This window comes from Ambystoma mexicanum, chromosome 6q (genome assembly GCF_040938575.1).
Source record: "Ambystoma mexicanum isolate Mex_15411 chromosome 6q, UKY_AmexF1_1, whole genome shotgun sequence".
Taxonomy (NCBI): domain Eukaryota; kingdom Metazoa; phylum Chordata; class Amphibia; order Caudata; family Ambystomatidae; genus Ambystoma; species Ambystoma mexicanum.
Window position 1 is genome coordinate 214,425,169 of NC_090937.1, and position 21,885 is coordinate 214,447,053.

The 21,885-nt window shown below is 48.5% G+C and overlaps 1 protein-coding gene across 1 annotated transcript in view; it reads right to left on the bottom strand.

The window, feature by feature from the left end:
- Positions 1–21,885, bottom strand: part of LOC138515493 (uncharacterized protein C4orf17 homolog) — a 698,631-nt gene that overhangs the window by 295,661 nt on the left and 381,085 nt on the right. The window contains exon 6 of the mRNA XM_069630308.1: positions 3,052–3,186. Within this exon, the coding sequence (XP_069486409.1) occupies positions 3,052–3,186 (135 nt within the window). The remainder of the gene's footprint in view (positions 1–3,051; positions 3,187–21,885) is intronic.

Below are 21,885 nucleotides of genomic sequence, written 5' to 3' on the forward strand. Positions count from 1 at the left end.
AAATATGTGAGTAAAATGAAGTACACTTACTATTTCAGGTAAGATATGTTCTAAGTACTCTGTAGGTCTGGTCTTGTTCTTAGTTCTGTAGTGTCTGTGAGGTAATTATGTTGGAAGCCAATTTATCTTCTTTTGGTATATTCCATTTTAGAACATATTGTATTTAAATGAATGGTTAGTGTGTTACATATATGGGTTACATTTCTTATGTATTACTACACATAATGTGTATGTGTGCTGCTTTTTGAATTTGTTAAATGTTCCTATGTTATGATATAACAATCAAACATACCCCCCCAGAGTTTTTAGGTAGTGGTACTGTTCTCCGAACATGTCCACGGACATTAAAAGAGTTCGCGGACATCAAGTTCAGTAGAAGAGGTTCAGTATGTTCCATATTACATGTACATAAAGTCAAAGTTATTATTGGTAAGTTGCGCTACTAAAAACCTATGAAATTCAGTGAAAAAACTTTGTTAAAGGGACGTTATGGTTAAGTTGCGCTACTAAAAACCTATGAAATTCAGTAAAAAAACCATTCAGTTATGGTAAACTAAGCAACCATAACTCGCGCCACCACCGTGCACTGCTAAGCCTAACACCCAGGACATCAAAGATGACATCACAAATGTCATTGATGACATCACTGATGTCATCAATGACACTGAATATATATATAAATATATAAATATATATATATATATATATATATATTTATAAAATGTGTGGCAAAATGAGAGAACGTTTTCATGGTGTATGCATATGTCGTAAGGGCACGCCAAGCTTCAATGTAAGCTTCCCAAACATGTACAGGCTGCTTCTGTAGTCAATTTCCTTTTGGAGAGCACTGTCTTGTTACCACATGTTAACGAGCCAGGACTTATTGGCAGCTTGGAAATGCTCTCCCAGCATTCGATAGGTTCAAATATGTGGGACTCCTCGAAGCCTGGTGGGGAATGTAACTGGGGGCGATATCCTGCTAACAGAATAACTGCAAGGAAAGGAGATCTTTCCAAGCAATCTGATCTCAATTACGTTAAAGACAGTCATCCTGGTGGGCCGTTAGTGTGCCTATGCTCGAAAAAGAAAAAAACAAAGAGGTGGTGGCTGGAAGGTTTAGAATGATCTTAAACTTCTGGCAATTGCTTTGGGCACCCCTCCAGACCATCGTTCTTCTGTAAGCCATTACAGAAAGGGAAAAGACGATATGCAAATCAGGCTTGGACCAACCCCCCAAAAGGGGCAGTCCAGCCCAAACTGCTAGTTCACATCCCTTCTGCACGAGACCACAAGCATCGCCAAGCACTTTCCGGCCTCATCCATAGTTATAAAAGAAATGTTTTATTAGATTGGAGAAATGTACCTTGTGATGGAGGCACTCTTGGTCGGGCCAACTAGTTTGACATTTTTGTAAATTTGCAGACTACTGAGCTCAGTGGAAAATTGGCCTTTAAAACTCTGCTATGGGAGGTGTGGTCTTGTGATCTCGTTGTGAATCTTGGGAGACAATGCTCACCCCTAGCCACACATCCAAAACAGAAGTCTAAGTGTGCTCAGGAATCCAGATAGGAAACTTTCAGGTGGGAGTGTGTCACTCCCTATTTTTTTTTATCTGGGAGTACAATTTTGTGTAGGCAGTAAAACAAATTGTGTAGGTGACGGGGCAATTTCTAGGCAAGCAGAACTATTTTTTTTAATTTAAAAGGTTTCATTTTGGAATCCATACTTCTCTTCGCCCAGTAATTTATGCAATGTACATGTGGCCCTTCAGATCAGACAGTGATTGGATTAGCGCTCCATCGTGTGGCCCTGCACTGCTGGACCCAGTGCGCTAAACATTTTAATTGGGGATTTTTACTCTCTATGCTTATTGTTGGGAAAATGTACCCGTTGGCCGCTTATCAGGGGTGGACTGGGAACCAAAAGAGGCCCTGGAAATAATGTTCAAAGTGGCCCCATATTTCACATTTTCAACAAGCCCAACCCTTTTCCTATGAGAACATTTGCAAATAGCACACAAAAGAGGCTCAGTGTGCAGAAGCTTACCAGGAAAACTCCAGAGATCCCTATAGGCCAGTCCAGCCCTGCCGGATATGCCTTTTCCAATGTTAAATAAAACACATTCATCCCAGGTAAATTCCCGGAGCAACAGAGCTCTCTTATCAAGAAAGCAGATGTGGGCACTTGGACCTGCCTTTTACCAGATTGATGTTCACTTCAATGATGAATCCCAGCTAGCTTGAGGGATTTGCAGTAATTGCTGAAGGGTTCAACACCACCCTTGATGCACTAGACACTCTCTATTTCTAAACTCTTCCAGGAGACACAGCAACCCTGTGCCAAAAGACTGCTATTTGGCCTAGTTCTGCCTGGTCCACATCTGGCACCTTTCCCGTTCCAATGGGCATCTCTGAGTTTGAAGTCCTTCCTAAAATGCTCAATGATTGCAATAAGTCAGCATTGACCTTGCTATGTGAGCAAGCCATAGGTCGGATCGCGTCTTTATGCTTTTGGGATGAGCACTGGGGTGAGTCAGGAGAGCAATGTTTTTTTCCACATATTCTAGGACTGGAGTTTGTTCATATAATTATACTATACCTAGATTATGTTGGGAAGGGTGTTTAGTGGAATAAAAACAATTGGTGGTCCCGACAATGTTTCTTTCACCGATAAGATCACATTAACAGCGCTGAACACTCTACACAATGAGAAGATCTCCACCAACGAACGTGCAGCTGGACACCTGCGGCAGACCCAATGTGATTATCTTATGTGTAATAATTGACACTTTTTCAAGCTAAATAATAAAAGAAGAAAGGAGTTTGCTTTAAATACGCATCAATTAGCCTCTAGAACCGAAGCATACATCTTATAGGTACGTAGATGAGGCTTGGAAATACTGTTTGTCCATTTGAAAGCTTTTTAATTTTTTTGTCTTGTAGCACTTGTAAACACTTTCTGATGTAGAGGCGCCATACACATGTGCAATAAATAAATAAATAAGTAACATGCCTTACAATTACAAAATGGCTTTTGGATCTTGTCACTTACACTGATTTCGCGATCCAGGTGCTGAGAGCCTTCGGGGTGACTGCGATCGACCAGGCCATGCACTGGAAGACTGTTCTGGGCACGGGAAGGAGAAGCCCCCGGAGTGGAGGGGGTAGTCCTTCTTAAAGGTTCTTCCTATGGGAAAAGTCAAACATTCATTGTGACCTTTGGGTGCATTTGTTAAAGACTACTATACATGGTGGATGCACAGCCTCCACACTCGGCTGCTGTTCTTGTAAATGAAAAAGTACTGCAAATTTTTAAAACAAAGGACAATAACATTACAGGAAAAGGCAAACCTCATCCGGGGCCAGTATGGTTCAATGTCATTTCCACTAAATAAATTACTTTGTGGTCATTTACTTTGTGGAAATTACTTAGATTTATTTTATGGGGGGCAATCCCCCTTGACTACAACCGCTATCCCAAACCCCTCTGCACCCCCTCTTACTCCTTTACCCACAAATACATACATAGTTTCGAAGTCATTTCAGTCATTTCCACAAAGTAAATTACCATGAAGCAATGTATTTATTTATTTATTTACACATTTATTGCAGCGCCCCAAAACCTCAGGCACCAGGGCGCTTCGTGGAAACAACAGGAGACCAGACAGAGCGTTGGGTGGTGGTGTAGGGTGAACTAGTAAGCAGGAACTCTGACGATGAGATGAGTATGCACATAAGAAACGCTTAACTTATGTGATTCATTTATTCTGTGATTTTTTTTTTAGCATTGTGATAAGTTGCTTGTGGTGCCTCGCTTCTTCCGAGGCTATGTAGTTATGCGCAAACTCATGGCATATGGTACATTTGAGGTTGCAGTTGCTGATGTGGGTTTTTGTGATCCGTGGTTGTCACAATCCTGTCATCTTGCCACCCGAACATGCCCCCATTAGGGGTCACGGGTTCCAGCTATCAGTCTCATAGGCTCGTACACTGTACAGTATCCTGCTATTATTCTACAAAGGACCCGTGTGAATTCCGGAATCAACTAAGTTCCGCAGTTCGGTCCTAGAGAAACAAGCACTGGCAATGCCAACAGTCTGGGCTTTTGTGTAGGCATGGGAAAGGCACTTACCAGGCACATCCATAGTGGTATTAACTAACCATTGTTGGTAGCAGGTGCAAAATGGTGTGAGCACCTGGGCACCTAATAGCAAGCCAAATATTTTGCATTTGCCAATGCTTGTTTTTAACAGGACTTTAGTTAAGGACATGCAAAGTGCTTATAAATTGAGTGGCTGAAGGCAGGCCTGGTAACACAGTTTATTACACCCATAACATTTTTACAGCTCCAAGCAAGTCATTTACTCGCAGAAGAGTGTTTTGAACAAACACCGGCAGGCACTTTGAGTGCACAGTTTGATGGTAAGGCTTGATTAAAGTGAGTTCAAGGAGTTTCCACAAGGAGGTGTTTTGAACGGGGGAAAGAAATTGGTGAGATTGGCATAGGCTTTTAGCAGGTGGGAATGGAATAGGCTTTAGCAGAGCCTTGGGAGGTTAATGGGTGGCCAAATAACCAACAATACATACAAGTTTTGCGTTCCTCCTCATATGCTATTTCTCACTATCTGTACTCCAATGCAATAGTTTCGGCTTATAGGTGCCCAAACGTAACATGGTGTAATGTCTACTTGCATATGGTTTTTGATGGATATGCTTTAAAATGCCAGAGTGGAAAACTGAGTCAGGCACTGTGTCAGTGATGTAGCACAAATATATATTTATCTACTGTGCATCTCCGGTTTCTTTTGTGCACAGAATTGTATGATAGATCTATACATAATGTACTGCATCCACATGTGTATCACATGTGAGTGACCCAGCATCTCAAGTATTTGATAACATATTGTAGCCCTTTTCAGAATCGACTTCAAATCTTAAGGCTTTTTATTCAATTATTTAAAAAAAAAATGAGCTATAAAATCGACCAATTCATTACATTTTTTTAAAATCCACTGTATAGTTAAAAACACTCCCAAACTCTCTTGTTGGGTTCAGGGATCCATGCTTTGCTCGCTCACTCGCAGGATTCGGGGACAATATTGCTGCCTCCCCACTTTAAAAGGTGAGTAGCTACCACTGAGCGCCACCACCAGCCCATTGTTCTCAGGGCTGCATACACCTCTGAACAACAGCCTTTAGAATGACAAAAACAACCATTCAAATTAATCTGAATCAGATACAAATAACCTAAGTTATTAATTAAAATGCAGCATGCCATAAAAACAATAGGTAAAAAAATAAAACATTCCGGTTAAACGCAGTTATGGCTTAATGTGGTCTTGTAACTAGGATGTGAATTCTCTTTGTGAAGTATTTGCTTGATTTAATATGGTGCTTAGTATTAGTGATCACCTTGTTTCCAAAATTCAATTTGACCAAATAAATGAACTGAGTGCACTCTTTAAGATAAAGTGATTGCCCAGGATCACATACATTTAGCCAAGTGGGGAAGCCAGGATTAGAACTCATGTCACTTGGTTGCAAAGTCCACAACATGCAGGCTAGGCCAGGAGTTTGAAGGCATTGCAACACTAGTCATACACCTTGACCTTTATGAGGCTAAGAGCTTTAATACAGGGGGCTCCAATAGGACCACTTTTTCTATTTTCCAGTCGGTATTGAAATGTATTGGGGTTCTAAAGTAGAGTACATATGTGTGAATATACTGCATGGAGTAAGTGTCCGGTATTTATCCCATGCAATATTTTCTATATACTCCTTGATGTAAATATCCCACGTGATTCCAACCTGTAAATAGGTCTTTTTTTTAATTTTAAATAGTGGGTATTAAAAATAAACTTAGTTTATGCATGGATGGTAGTGGTGCTGTGTGAGAGGTGTGATGATGGTGTTTGCTGTCTCTCAGCTGTCAAACACTCCTCTGACATCTGCCGCCTCCAGGAGGAACTTGACCTCGATGTCCTTGGTCTCACTGAGACATGGTTAACGGCCAGCTCTGTCACGAGCTTTGACACTCTCCTCCCTGATGGCTACAAGATCCTCTCTCTGCCCAGATCCAACTGTTTCCGAGGGGGTGTAGCCCTGATCTTCCTGGAGTGGATTACTGCCACTGTCAGGCCTACTCCTCCTTCGAATGCCTCATCTGCAGGCTCTATCTCTCTCCTGGCCATTCCCTTACTGTGGCTACCATCTATCAGCCACCTGGTCAGATCTCCTCCTTCCTTTCTGAGTGGGCGGACTACTCCTCTTCCCTTCTGGTCTCTACCACTCAACTCCTTCTTGGAGACTTTAACATCCACCTTGATGCTTCCTGTCCTTCCTCTGGTCTCTTTCGCAACTTCTGAAACTCTCTCTGTCTTTCTATTCTCCCCTCTGGCCCGACTCACTCTGCAGGGCACACTCTGGATGTTCTGATCTCCTCAGACCTCCCCCTCTCTATCCCCCTCAACACTCCTCTCTCCTGGAGTGATCAATTTATCCTTTCCTCCCATTTCTCCCTCTCTACCCCTCAGGCCAAGTCAGCTCCAGCACTGCCACCTACCTTCTCGGTTATCCGACCCATGAAGCGTGTGTCAGTTGAGGCTTTCACAGCCACTTTCTCACCCCTACCTCCCTCTTTGGCTGACTCACACCCTGACACAGCCCTTTCTATGCTCCACTCTGCTATATCTGATACTCTCGATGTTCTTGCCCCTGTCATGAGGATCCGATTGAAGCCTAAAGCCAAGTGCAACTCCTGGTACGACTCAGACCTTGTCACCCTTAAATGCAAGTGCAAAGTGGCTGAGAGGAAATAGCGTGCTTCCGGTACCTCCCCTGACAAACTGGCCTGCCGCCTGCCCCAAAGGCAATACCGGCTCTCTGTCTGCACCTAGAAGAGAGCCCACATCCAAGCCCATGTCTCTGCGGCATCTAACAACTCGGCCAAACTCTTTAAAATCTGCAGGGAGCTGACCAATCCTGCTGCAGTCTCTACCTCTCCTGTCCCCTCCCAGGCCCTCTGCATGGCTGTTGCTTCTCATTTCATCTCTAAACCTCAGGATATCCTATCCTCTCCCCCTCCTCCCTGCTCTTCCTCTGGCCCTTCTTCGACCACCTCTCCTCCCTCCTTCTCTGCCTTTCCCCTGTTCTCCCCAGATGAGGTTTCTAGACAAGTCTGATCTATGAAAGTCTCATCAAAACAGGTTGACCCCTAATCCTCCAAAACCATCAAGGACCACATTGACACCCTGGTTCCTGATCTGGCTGACTTCTGCAACCAGTGGAGTCTTCTCTTCCCCCCTGAAACACTCCCTTGTGCACCCTCTTCTTGTGAAACCCTCTGCCAACCCGTCCTGCCCTTCTAGCTATTGCCCAATTTCCATCACTTCTTCCCTGGGCAAACTCCTGGAAAAGCTGGCCATCTCCCAGATTAAAATTCACACTGAATCTGTTGGTTGTCTCCAATGACCATCAGTGTGGCTTCAGAGCTGCCAGAAGCCTGGAAACTGCTCTCCTGAACATCCGTGAAGACCTGCTCTCCAACATCGATTCCAACAGCCCCTGGGTACTCATCTTACCTGATCTCTCTTCTGCCTTTGAAACAGTCAACCATGCCGTCCTGATCAACCATCTCCATGATAACCTGGGTATCAGGCCCTGGCTTGGTTGGAACTTATTTCCTCTCTGACTGACCCTCTCAGGTCCAACTTGGGTCCTTCCTCTCCTCTATCTCTATCTCTACCTGTGTTGTGCCCCAGGGGTCTAACTTCTCTCCCTGGCTGTTCAACCAATACCTGGCACTTATTGCCCACCGCATTGCCGCTCTCTGCTCCAACTTTCAGTGCTATGCGGATGACACTCAACTCATTTTCAGGCTTCCTTCTACCACCTCCTCTCCTTCTCTCATCCCTGACTGTCTGTCTGCTATCCGGGAGTGGTGTACCACCAATTACCTCTGCCTTAATGCCAGTTAGACTGAGATTCTCCTCATCGGCACACCTGCTCTCACCTTTACTGTCACTCTCTGAACGGCCTCTCTTGGCTCTCTTCCTGCTTCCACCCGTGAGGCTAAAAACCTCTGGTACATCTTCGACTCCACAGTCTCCTTCTCTCCTCATATCTCTGACGTCTCTAAAAAGTCACACTACCAGCTGTACCTGTCATGCACCAGCCCTGGAGAATAGCTAGTCGATGGAAATACTACTAAGATGGCGGTCGGTTCCGTTCTATCTAGGGCGGCCTGCTCCATTCTATCGGTCTAGTCATTTTCCAACATGGCCGACATAGTCTATAACCAGCGGCCCATAGCAACGCTCTGCGCGTTGTATCGTTCCCGTTACGTGCCTAGCAAGTCGTTCTCGGCGCCTTGCTTATCAGTAGTGCCTTGCGTTCAAATCCTTTACTTTCCCACCTATTCTTTCCCTACACGGGAGGTGATTTCAGGTTTTCAGGTAAGGTGATTAGGGTCTTATCTTCTGTCCTTTCTTGCACAACGCACTCTACCCAGCGTTTTCCATGTAAGTATTTTTTCTGTATTTTTCACTCAGCCGGCGCTTCAGCGTTAGTATTTCGCTGTGGGCATTTTCGACTGATCTTACTATTCTGTCCTTTTCTTACCTCTTTATTTCCTCTTTTCTTCTGTGGTTCCGTTCGTAACGCTTTCTTAGTGTTCCGGCGAACCGAGACCTCCTTCCAATCAACAACTCAGCCGATATAATCATCGAGCAAGGAGTGGACATTCATACTACAGGTCCGGAGCTCTGCGGCTATAAGAATCAAGATCTCCATGTAATAGCCGGACATCAGTTTTCCACGGACACCTGAATACTGATCGGGGTTTTTTTGCCAGGAGGCTTTTTCCCCATTCTTAAGGGCGTGCTCCTCAGGTATCCCCTTGGTCTGTTATCAGCCAGATCACGGAGGCTGCCGAGGGAGCGCGTCCATACCTTCGACAAAAGAAAAAGGAGAAGAACCCCGCCGAAGGAGAAAAGGTTAAGAAGAAGAAGGCTGGAATAAAGACGGAAGAGGTCAAGGAGAAGACAGGTGAGGAGGAGTTGGGGAAGACAGAGTCGAACCGTGACAGTATACAACGCCAAGAAGACACAATGGCATCACCAGAACAGATTCAAGATATGTGTAACGCCATACAGAACCTCCGAGTCGATATGCAATCACTGCACGCGGAGAACCTTCTTCTACGACAACAAGCAGCCTCTAGGGAAGTCAGTAGAGATGATTTACCGCCAATGCCATTCACATTTGGAAAGTACGATGGAAACCCTAGGTATATCAAAGAATTCCTCGATGCTTGTACAGTATATTTTTCCTTCCGACTTCGAGCTTTCGAGTCTGGAAGGGCCAGAGTTGGGTTCCTCATAGCCAACTTGACAGGAAGCGCCCTAGCATGGGCGACCCCTTTGGTAACCAACCAAGACCCTTTGGTTAACGATTATGCCCAGTTTATACAAGGTTTCAAGAACCGGTTTGAGCGTTCTGAAGTGCAGTATTCTAAATATGATGCCTATCTTGATGTCAGACAAGGAAATCAAGATTTACAGGGTTACGTTGCACAATTCCAAACACTGGCGGTATCAGCGGGATGGCCGGATACAGCACAACAAACAATATTCCGGAGAGGGCTAAATGAGGAACTGAAGGACGAACTGGCTAGAGCAATACGTCCCAACACCTTTCAAGAGCTGGTTACGCTAGTCCTACAGATTGACTATCGTCTGCAAGAAAGACGAGCAGAGAAGAGAAGAGGAAGAGGATCAGCGCCACGCTACAGCCCGCCTTCAGGAAAGAGGGAAAGACCTATTTCGGAAGAACCTATGCAAATAGGGGCAACCAGGGGACCGCTAACCAAGACTGAAAGAAGAAGAAGACAGGAGCTCAATCTTTGTATGTATTGTGGTTCATCTAATCACATGCTTAAGGATTGTACAGAGATCCCCTCTAAGAGACAGGGAAACGCCAGACCCCAGGGCTTTGCAAGGGAAGCCATGGGGACCACCATACAAACCCTTGCAACCTCACAAGACCCATTAAAGAAGGAATAGAGGACAACCGTCTGATGGTACTCCAGCTGTCCGTTTCCTACAGTCTGAGGCAGAACCTATCGGTTTTGACAATGCTTGACTGCGGAGCAGCAGGAAACTTCATAGACGCAACTTGGGCTCAGGAAAATCAAATTCCACTAAGGAAGAAGGACAGACCAATACCGGTCGAGGGAGTGGATGGTCGTCCACTCTCATCTGGACTCATTACCATGGAAACAGAACCTATAACAGTAAGAATGGATCATCATGTCGAAACCCTCACATTCGATGCTATCAGAGCCGCTCATTTTCCGTTGATATTAGGTATTTCATGGTTAAGAAGACACAATCCCAAGATTGACTGGACTAACAACAAGTTAAGCTTCGACTCAGAATACTGCCGGGAACACTGCATGAATACTATGGAATTCCAGAAGGAGATACATTCCGGTCTCCCTACTACTCAATGCAATCTCTCGATATCCTCAATACCTAGGCAGTACATGACTTTCGCTAGAGTGTTTGAAGATATCAATCCCAGACTCCTCCCACCTCACCGCCACGAGGACTGTAGTATAGATCTAAAGGAAGATACCTCCTTACCCTTCGGCCGAATGTATCCACTATCCTTATCTGAAAAGGAAGCATTGAAGGAGTACCTCAACTCCAACTTAATGAATGGGCTTATTCGATCATCAAAGTCCTCAGGAGGGGCATCTTTATTCTTCATATCAAAGAAGGACTCCAAAGAATTACGCCCCTGTATTGATTACCGGGGCTTGAACAGCATTACCATCCGAGACAGATACCCAATGCCGCTTATCAGAGACATACTGGAAGCCGTCAGAGATTCAAAGATATTCACCAAGCTCGATCTCCGTGGTGCATATCATCTGTTAAGAATAAAGAAAGGAGACGAGTGGAAGACCGCTTTCAGGACACCGCTGGGGTTGTTTGAGTACTGTGTTATGCCATTCGGACTGGTAAACGCCCCAGCGGTATTTCAGAGATTCGTAGACAAGATCTTTGCCGACATGTTATACATATCGGTAGTCATATACCTTGATGACATTCTGATCTTCTCTCCATCCTTGGAGGATCATCGGCTACATGTGTGCGAAGTACTTCGTAGGTTAATGGAAAATCAACTTTTCGCCAAGCCCGAGAAGTGTCTCTTTGAGACCACAGAAGTACCCTACCTGGGATTTATTTTATCAGAGAAAGGTATCCGCATGGACCCCAAGAAGGTGTTGGCCATAGACAGATGGCCAGAGCCCTCATCTGTCAAGGAGATTCAACGTTTCCTAGGTCTGGCAAACTTTTACCGCCGGTTTATACCCAACTTCTCTGATCTGGTATTACCCATCACAACACTTCTCAAAAAGGGTATAGTATTCCAATGGGGTTCGGCGGCTCAAGCAGCTTTCAAAACACTAAAGGGACTATTCGTCGCTGCCCCAGTTTTGGTTCAGCCCGAGCAGGATAAACCATTTATCTTGGAGACCGATGCCTCGGGAGGTGCGTTAGGGGCAGTCTTGTTACAGGAAAGAAGCAAGGGAGAAGAACACCCTATCGCCTATTACTCTCGCACCCTAACCGGAAGCGAAAGAAACTACTCAGTTCTGGAAAGAGAGTTATTAGCAATGCGGGCCGCCTGTCAGGAATGGAGACATCTGTTACAGGGAGCCTCTCACCAATTTGTGATTCGTACTGACCATAGGAACCTCAAGGTTCTCCAACAGATGGAATGCCGGAATTCCAGACATGCCCGTTGGGCCTATTATTTTTCAAGCTTTGATTTCCGGATCACCTACATACCAGGATCCCAGAATAGTGTGGCAGACGCGTTATCACGAAGCTGGTTGGAGGAAGATCTATCGGAGGTTAAGAAGGAGAAGATTCTGTGTGAGAACCACTTTCGTACAATTGCTAACCTATTCCTTGAGAAGGTTCAAGGTGAACTCAAGGATTATGCTCAGGAAGAGAAACAGTCATACCAATTGCAGGAACGTGAAGGGTTGTGGTTTCATCATTCCGCCTTGTTCTTACCCACCTCCGATCTTTGCAGACAGGCCATCAGCTTTTGTCACGATCTGCCCTTGGCTGGACATAAGGGGGAGAAGGCAACATTAGAGTTGGCGTCCAGGAGTTTCTGGTGGCCGTCGATGCGAAGAGACATCATCTCTTATGTATCGACGTGTCCCATCTGTGCCATCAATAAGACCCCTCGCCACAGACCACTCGGACTCCTACATCAAGCTAAAACACCCACACGCCCCTGGGAGGACCTCTCATTGGACTTCATAGTAGAACTCCCGGTTTCCCAGGAGAAGAGGGTGATCCTAGTCACGATTGATTCTTTCACCAAGTTAGCTCATTTCGTAGCTCTCGTAGGAGTTCCTTCAGCCTCAGAGACCGCTACAGTCTTCCTTCGCGAGATAGTAAGGTTACACGGTCTACCACGGTCCATCATTTCGGACAGAGGAACGCAATTTACTTCTAAATTTTGGAACGCGCTATGTAACCAGTTGGCTATACAGAAGGTGTTATCCTCGGGATATCATCCCCAGTCCAATGGACAGACCGAAAGACTGAACGCTAGTTTAGAACAATACCTTCGCTGTTTCTGTAACAGGGAACAGGACGACTGGGCTGCTCTGTTACCAATGGCAGAGTTCGCTTATAACAACACTTTTCATACGGCGATTAAGATGAGTCCTTTCAGGTGTACCTATGGTTATGACCCACATCATCTAGGAACCTTATCTTTCAGCAGCCAGACCACAACTCCCGCCTTGGAGAGGATGCTGAAGGATCTCAAGCGTACTCACAAGGAAGCCCTACAAACCTTGAAGGAAAGCCGCAAGAGATATAAGACCTATGCGGACACCAAACGTAATCCGGTTCCTCTTTGGAAGACAGGAGATCTGGTTTGGTTATCTACGCGATATCTACCTCGCTGGGCTCATAAGGGGAAATTCACGGCACGATACATAGGTCCCTACCCAATCCTGGCCCAGATCAATCCGGTAGCTTTCAAACTGAAATTACCTCACTCTCTGCAGAGAGTACATCCGGTCTTTCACTCCTCTCTACTCAAGACTCATCAAAGAGACCTGTACAAGAGACCTCTGAGAAGGACGGTGTTCACTCCGCCCGAAGAACCTGAGGAATATGAGGTGGCCAGAATTGTAGATTCCCGCTACAGGGGAGGAACCCTTCAATATTTGGTCCATTGGAAGGGATTTCCTGTGGCCGAAAGATCTTGGGAACCAAGATCCCATATGCACGCTCCCAAACTTGTACAGCGATTCCATAGGTTGTACCCAGGAAGACCTGGAGGAGGCGGGTATCGAAGGGGGCATACTGTCATGCACCAGCCCTGGAGAATAGCTAGTCGATGGAAATACTACTAAGATGGCGGTCGGTTCCGTTCTATCTAGGGCGGCCTGCTCCATTCTATCGGTCTAGTCATTTTCCAACATGGCCGACATAGTCTATAACCAGCGGCCCATAGCAACGCTCTGTGCGTTGTATCGTTCCCGTTACGTGCCTAGCAAGTCGTTCTCGGCGCCTTGCTTATCAGTAGTGCCTTGCGTTCAAATCCTTTACTTTCCCACCTATTCTTTCCCTACACGGGAGGTGATTTCAGGTTTTCAGGTAAGGTGATTAGGGTCTTATCTTCTGTCCTTTCTTGCACAACGCACTCTACCCAGCGTTTTCCATGTAAGTATTTTTTCTGTATTTTTCACTCAGCCGGCGCTTCAGCGTTAGTATTTCGCTGTGGGCATTTTCGACTGATCTTACTATTCTGTCCTTTTCTTACCTCTTTATTTCCTCTTTTCTTCTGTGGTTCCGTTCGTAACGCTTTCTTAGTGTTCCGGCGAACCGAGACCTCCTCCCAATCAACAACTCAGCCGATATAATCATCGAGCAAGGAGTGGACATTCATACTACAGGTCCGGAGCTCTGCGGCTATAAGAATCAAGATCTCCATGTAATAGCCGGACATCAGTTTTCCACGGACACCTGAATACTGATCGGGGTTTTTTTGCCAGGAGGCTTTTTCCCCATTCTTAAGGGCGTGCTCCTCAGGTATCCCCTTCGTCTGTTATCAGCCAGATCACGGAGGCTGCCGAGGGAGCGCGTCCATACCTTCGACAAAAGAAAAAGGAGAAGAACCCCGCCGAAGGAGAAAAGGTTAAGAAGAAGAAGGCTGGAATAAAGACGGAAGAGGTCAAGGAGAAGACAGGTGAGGAGGAGTTGGGGAAGACAGAGTCGAACTGTGACAGTACCTCTGCAGAGATATTCTTCCTTTCCTCTCCTTCCTCCAGAAGCTCACTGTCTCCAGAGCTCTGGTTTGCTCTAAGCTGGACTACTGTAACAGCCTCTTTCTATATCTGTCTGCCTCTACTCTCCACCCTCTGCAACTCATCCAAAACAGGACTGCAAGATGTGTCCTTGGCCTTAAGCCCAGGGATCGTATCTCTCCAGGACTGAAATGTCTGCACTTGCTCCCAGTGGCGGTGAGGATTAAGTTCCAAACCCTCTGCATTGTCCATAAGGCCTTCTGGGGCCTGGGGCCTCAATACCTTCAACTCTTTCTTCCTAAATATTTTCCTTCTCGAGCTCTTCGCTCATCCACCTCCAACTCCCTCAGGGGCAGTAACTTCTCAATCAACGAGTTGGTGGTAGATCTCTTTCTTCGGCTGGGCCCTCCCTCTGGAACAGCCTCCCTGCCTCTCTGAAACTTGAGCAGAACCATCTCCGGTTCCGGAAGCACCTCAAGACCTTCCTCTTTGCTCCTGCTTTCTCTCCTCCTCTCCCCTGCTGATCTCCTGGCTGAAACTGTACTGTTTACCTGGCTACCCTCTGATCTCGGGCCCAGGCCCCCTCCTCGCCAGTTGCACACCTGCACTGCCCCCTGGCAACACTTGCACTTGGGGGCTGTTTCTGCATCCCTACAGCCCCCTACCAGCACTTGACACCCGATGTCTGCACTTACCCTTGCACTTGCCAACTGCTGACTACACTTTTTATTTATTTTACTGTTTATCTTATGTACTGCACAGCCCCCTCCCCCATTCCCCCAGCACTTTTCCCCCTCTCCCCTCCCCTGCACTTGCGCGCTCTCAATGTCACCTGGCCTAGTAAGATCGTTGTCTCTGTCTTCCCTCTGTTCCCCCTCCCTTGCCTCGTCGCCTCTTGAAACACTTGTGTATAGGCGCGCTATAAATGCCATATCATATCATATCATAGCATATCATTGTGGATGGGTACTCATTCATGTGTATTTCATGTTTTTCATCATGGTTTATTTGCTAGTTGCCTGCAATGACAGCTCAGTCCCCTCTGGTCATTTTCTACTGGGGTGTCATTTTATTGTACATTGAGTTCCTTCTTGCTCTACTGATATTTGGATATTCCTTTGGCACTTGCTTGTTGTGTATGTGCCCAGGCTTCATTCACTGGCATGGGTGTTTGGCATTGTGTGTGTTGTAGTAGGATGCAGCCTCACTGTGGATGGGTGGGCAAAACTCATCACTTGTGTAGTCGATGGTAGATTGCTGTGCCTCTCCTACGTTACGCCCAACCACCTGAATACACCTGCAATCACCCATTACCTGCTCTCATTTCATGCATCACCTCTGCAACTGGAATGCAGCTGGATCGCATGATTGATGGCTCAGTCTAGCAACACACATTTTCTGTCTCCCTGTGTCGCTCACTGTGTGACAGGCTTCACATCACCCATACACAGGCCTGTTCTGCCTTGGTCACTGGCAGGGACTTTGCCACCCCGTATTACCTGCCTAATTTTGCACAGGCAGCATTAGCACCAAGTCATTCTTTATAATTGGTCCAAATATGTGATTCCTTGGACTTCTGTCCTCTAAGGGCATTCACCTCCAGTGCTGTGAGGCCATTGCATTGGCACAAAGGCACTATACATATGCCACATTGCATTGCCTTGCCATGTCATATGTACGTGGGGTGGCCACAGTGTAGGTGGTGCAACAGTGTGCTGTCCTGTTGAGGTGAACTGAGTGTGGTCTACCAGGGAGTAATAGAAGATGCTCCAGGCCTGGATTTAACAGCAGGGCTCACAGATGATCGTGTTGTAGGAGGATATGTGGCAGGTATACTTCATTGTGGAGGCCAGCCAGAGGAGTCGAGGTAAGCTGAAGCTCCACATTGGACTGGTAGGGGGGCAGACTGGCAGGGGCTGCCAGGGGTGATGGACTGAGGTGAGTGGGGTGGTGTCAGGTTTTGAAGGGGTTATCTGGGGGTTGTGGTGGAGGTCTGTGGGGTAAGGGGTGGGGGGTGTACTAGCAGGGGGCTTTCTGAGGGTTGTGGCAGAGGTTAGGGGATGAGCGGAGGGGGTTCTATTAGTAGGGAGCTGTCTGGGGGTTTGGTTGGAGGTCAGGGGAGGTGGTGGGAGGGTGGTGTAGTGGCAGGGCGGTATGGGGTTGTGGTGGAGGTCAAGGAGATGTGGGGAAGGGGATGTACTAGCAGGGGGCTGCCTGGAGGTTGGACCTGAGGTCATGGGGGTGAGGGGAATGGGTGTACTAGCAGAGGGCTGCCTGGGGGTTGTGGGAGAGGTCAGGGCATGAAAGGAGGGAGCTCGATTAGCAGGGAGCTGCCTGGGGGTTTTATTGGAGGTCAGGGAGGTGTTGGGAGGAGGGTATAGTGAGGGGGCTGCCTGGGGTTGTGGTGGAGGTCAAGGATATGTGGGGAAGAGGATGTACTAGCAGGGGGCTGCCTGGAGGTTGGGGCGGAGGTCAGGGGGGGTGAGGGGAGTGGGCATACTAGCAGAGGCTGCCTGGGGATTGTGGTGGCAGTCAGGAGGGTGGTGGGAGGGGGGTGTACTAGCAGGTGGCTGCCTACGAGTTGTGGCGGCGGTCAGGGGGGTGGTGGGGCACGCTCTATTGGCAGGAGGCTGCCTGGGGGCTGGAGGCGTAGGACGGGGGGGTGAAGGGTGGTGTCAGGATTTGAGGGGGCTGCTATGACTTAGTGGTGTTGGCCAGCAGTTTAGATGCCTTGAAACTATGGGTGATGGTCCGCAGAGGTGCCACTTGGAGTTAGGGGTGATGATCTGCAGTTTAGGTGCTGCTAGGAGATAGGGGTGCTGCTTGGAGTAAGGTGTGATGGCCTGCAGTTTCGCTGGGGTGCTGCCTTAAGTTACAGGTTGACGGTACACAAATTCGCCAGTGCTGCCCTAAATTATGGGGTAATGACCTGTAGTTTCGCTGGGATGCTGCATTGGGTTACAGGGTGATGTCCCCCAGTTTCGCTGGGATGCTGCCTTGAGTTACGGGTTGACGGTACACAAATTCGCCAGTGCTGCCCTAAGTTATGGGGTAATGGCCTGTAGTTTTGCCGGGGTGCTGCCTTTAGTTACGGGGTGACGGTACAAAGCCTTTGTGCCGCTTGGAGTTAGGGGTGCAGCCTGCAGTTTTGCCAGGAAGCTGCCTTGAGTTACGGGCTGTCGGTATGCAGATCTACCCGTGCTGCCTTAAGCTACGGGTTGACGGGCCACAGTTTCACCGGGGTGCTGCTTTGAGTCACAGGGTAATGATAGGCAGATTCGCCGGAGTGCTGCATTTAGCTACGGGTTGACACTATGCAGTTTTGCCAGGTTGCTTCCTTGAGTTACGGGGGACAGTATGCAGTTTCACTGAGGTGCTGGACGGTGGGCAAAGGTAGGCACAAAGTTGGTTAGTTGGTGCTGGTTTTTGTTTGCATGCGGGCGTGTTGTGGGCATTTCGGACGCAACTCGATTTTCTTTGCGCCTCAGATTACTTTGCATTTTTGAATCCATGAATACGCAGAATGTGCAAAAATGTTCAACCGCGCAAATAGGCGCAACATTGTTTATGCCGTTTTTCTATGAATTCGGCCCTAAGTCTGCACAGACTTATTGCTTTTTTGTGTGAATTAGGCCCATTTAGCGCGGTGCAAAGAGTACTTTTGCAGTGCAAAGCCACTTTGCTCCACTCTGTGAACTAGGTCCAGTGTAAAGTGCATTTTTGCAGTGCAAAGTCACTTTGCTCCATGCTAAACGTTCTGTGAATTTTAACAGAAGCCGGTTACACCATTACTTAAGCAGTTTCATGGGAAAAGAAATAATTCCACAATTTAGCACCAAAAATGCACACATTTCGAAAAACCATGATTATGGACGAGCATATGTTCTGTGGTATGTAGAAGGCTGGGGAACAAATTTCTTTGAAATTCTGGGGGAACAAATTTAGCATGAGTTCCATTCCCTAACAATCATGCGCAAAGGAACACCTGCAGCAGGTACACTTTCTATTTTCATCTGTTGGGTATTCAAAAAGCAGATTTCATAAATTAGAAGTCTGCTATGAAATACCTATGCACTGCTTCAAAAAGGTATATTTAAAACAGATTTTGGTGTTGAGAGACAATGCGGGGTGAGGCTTAAGGGTGGCAAATGAGAAGAGGGAGCGAGAAATCACGCAGGCCGCAATTGAAAGGTTTTATTTGCTCTCAGGGTAATTGCACAAAAGTGACAGAACAGTTGGTAAGATAGCACAGTGGGCTCTGTGGTTGTTCAGAATTCCCGAATTTCCAAGGTTTGGTAGTCGGTAGAAATCACTTCGCTTTTAACGCGTCCAAGGGCAATGACATGAGTACCATTTTGCTTAGCGACACCACCACTTGATTTTCAAGCATCTGAATTGAAGTTAGTTTGTGGATAATGCTACATAGATAGGTATTCCCCCAAGCCAGCAGCAGTACTTCTGGGTCTAGTCACTGCATGCGACCCGGTGTAGTCGTTCATTACTAACATGATAATGACAGGTTCTGCACCAAGAACTGACAACCCTGATTGCAGCAGGTGCCTTCACAAAAGAGAAAGGGGCACTATCCGCTGGAATGGCCTCCAGGAGCCGCTGATTTCCCCATTTGCATTCCAAAGTAACACCTGGGCTTACTTTTTGGTAGGAAAGCTGTTCGGCACAGGATGCTTGCAGGGGTTTTCTACACAGCAAGCATACAAAAAGTGAAATATAATGTTGTGTGCATGTGCATTCATTCAGCACTACGGACAAGCATCCAAAGGATCATAGAACAGAACAGTCAACATGAAGCCAACGTTTAGTAATTGCCCATGTATGAGATGCATGTAATTCTTGAATTTATTGAGTGAATGATACAAATTACAATACAGTGCAGTGAACTGAGTCAACTTATTAGGGTACATCAAGTTAATGAAACGCCTTTTGTATTCGTAATCAGAGGGAATAGAAGTGAAAAATAACGATAATAATAACCGCAGAAACATGGTTTACTACTACCATCTAGTGGTCACAACTAGAACAACTTGGTAATAATAAGTACTACAAATGCATTTAAAGGTTTGTACCTGAACAATTGAGAAAGGAAACACTATTCAGATCATTGTGGTGCAAACTGCTTAACTGGAAAGGACCACTATGATGGGCTGAGGAGGTTGGAGATAAAACGAATCGGTAGGCAGCAAAACACTAAGGGGGTAATTCATAGAATTCAGCGCACAAGTGGCGCACGCGGCTGGCGCACAGTGTGCGCGTGCGAATCCCTGCGCCAGCTGCGTGCGCTAAAATCCATTTCCGCGCACAGCGTATTCATGGATTCCAGCCACCAAAACCAGCCGTGGCGCACAGTGGCGCAGCGACCCTGCAGCAGTGCCAGTTACGCCCCCAAGAACGCCTCTCGCGCAGGGAAAAGCCATCAATATACCCAATCCAGCGCAAAGGGCTGCGCTAACCCTGTACCAGCAAGGTAAGCGGGCTACGTGTATCACTGGGGTGCGCGGGAAGTACCTCACGCGATTGGCCCTGTGCGAGCAGGGTACGCGTATTTCAGGGGTGCGCGGGAAGTTCCACACGCGATTTCCGCAGGGTACGTGTATTTCAGGGGTGCGCGAGAAGTTCCACACGCGATTTCAGCAGGGTACGTGTATTTTGGGGTACGGGGGACGTTCCACACGCGATTTCAGCATGGTACGTGCATTTCAGGGGTGCGCGGGAATTTCCACACGCGATTGGGCCCGTGCGAGCAGGGTACGCGTATCTCAGGGGTGAGCGGGAAGTGCCACACGCGATTCCAGCAGGGTACGTGTATTTCGGGGGTGCGCGGGAATTTCCACACGCGATTGGGCCCGTGCGAGCAGGGTACGCGTATCTCAAGGGTGCGTGGGAAGTGCCACACGCGATTTCAGCAGGGTACGTGTATTTTGGGGTGCGGGGGAAGTTCCACACGCGATTTCAGCATGGTACGTGCATTTCAGGGGTGCGCGGGAATTTCCACACGCGATAGGGCCCGTGCGAGCAGGGTACGCGTATCTCAGGGGTGCGCGGGAAGTGCCACACGCGATTTCAGCAGGGTACGTGTATTTCAGGGTGCGGGGGAAGTTCCACACGCGATTTCAGCATGGTACGTGCATTTCAGGGGTGCATGGGAATTTCCACACGCGATTGGGCCCGTGCGAGCAGGGTACGCGTATCTCAGGGGTGCGCGGGAAGTGCCACAAGCGATTTCAGCAGGGTACGTGTATTTCGGGGTGCGGGGCAAGTTTCACACGCGATTTCAGCAGGGTACGTGTATTCCAGGGGTGCGCGGGAAGTTCCACACGCGATTTCATCAGGGTACGTGTATTTCAGGGGTGCGCAGGAATTTCCACACGCAATTGGGCCCGTGCAAGCAGGGTACGCGTATTTCAGGGGTGCGCGGGAAGTTCCACACGCTATTCCATCAGGCTACGTGTATTACAGGGGTGCGCGGGGAGCACCACACATGAATTGCACAGGGGCCTACCCTGCACATGTCCTGCATGCACCCCATCCACCATGGCCATGCCCCCCAGCCAACCCACATGTCAACTTGCACTACTGCCCACCAACGCATGTCCCCCTGCACCCCCAGCAACCAGGGACAACCTCCACCAGGCCCCCACCCATGTCTCCCACCACCCCCACCCCCCAGCAGTACAGGGGCACCCTCCACCAGGCCCCCACCTATGTCCAACTCATGTTCCCCTACCCCCCACCCCCCAGCACTGTGGGGCACCTGCCAGCAGGCCCCCACCCATGTCCAACTCATGTTCCCCACCACCCCCACCCCCCAGCACTGTGGGGCACCTGCCACCAGGCCCCCACCCATGTCTGCCACCACCCCACCCCCCCAGTCACCAGGGGCAGCCTCCACCAGGCCCCCACCCATGTCTCCCACCACCCCCACCCCCCCAGTCACCAGGGGCAGCCTCCACCAGGCCCCCACCCATGTCTCCCAGCACACCCACCCCCACAGTCACCAGGGGCAGCCTCCACCAGGCCCCCACCCATGTCTCCCACCACCCCCACCCACCCAGTCACCAGGGGCAGCCTCCACCAGGCCCCCACCCATGTCTCCCACCAACCCCACCGCCCAGCAGTGCAGGGGCACCTGCCAGCAGGCCCCCACCCATGTCCAACTCATGTTCCCCACCACCCCCACCCCCCAGCACTGTGGGGCACCTGCCACCAGGCCCCCACCCATGTCTCCCACCACCCCCACCCCCCCAGTCACCAGGGGCAGCCTCCACCAGGCCCCCACCCATGTCTCCCAGCACCCCCACACCCCCAGTCACCAGGGGCAGCCTCCACCAGGCCCCCACCCATGCCTCCCAGCACCCCCACCCCCACAGTCACCAGGGGCAGCCTCCACCAGGCCCCCACCCATGTCTCCCACCACCCCCACCCCCCCAGTCACCAGGGGCAGCCTCCACCAGGCCCCCACCCATGTCTCCCACCACCCCCACCCCCCAGCAGTGCAGGGGCACCTGCCAGCAGGCCCCC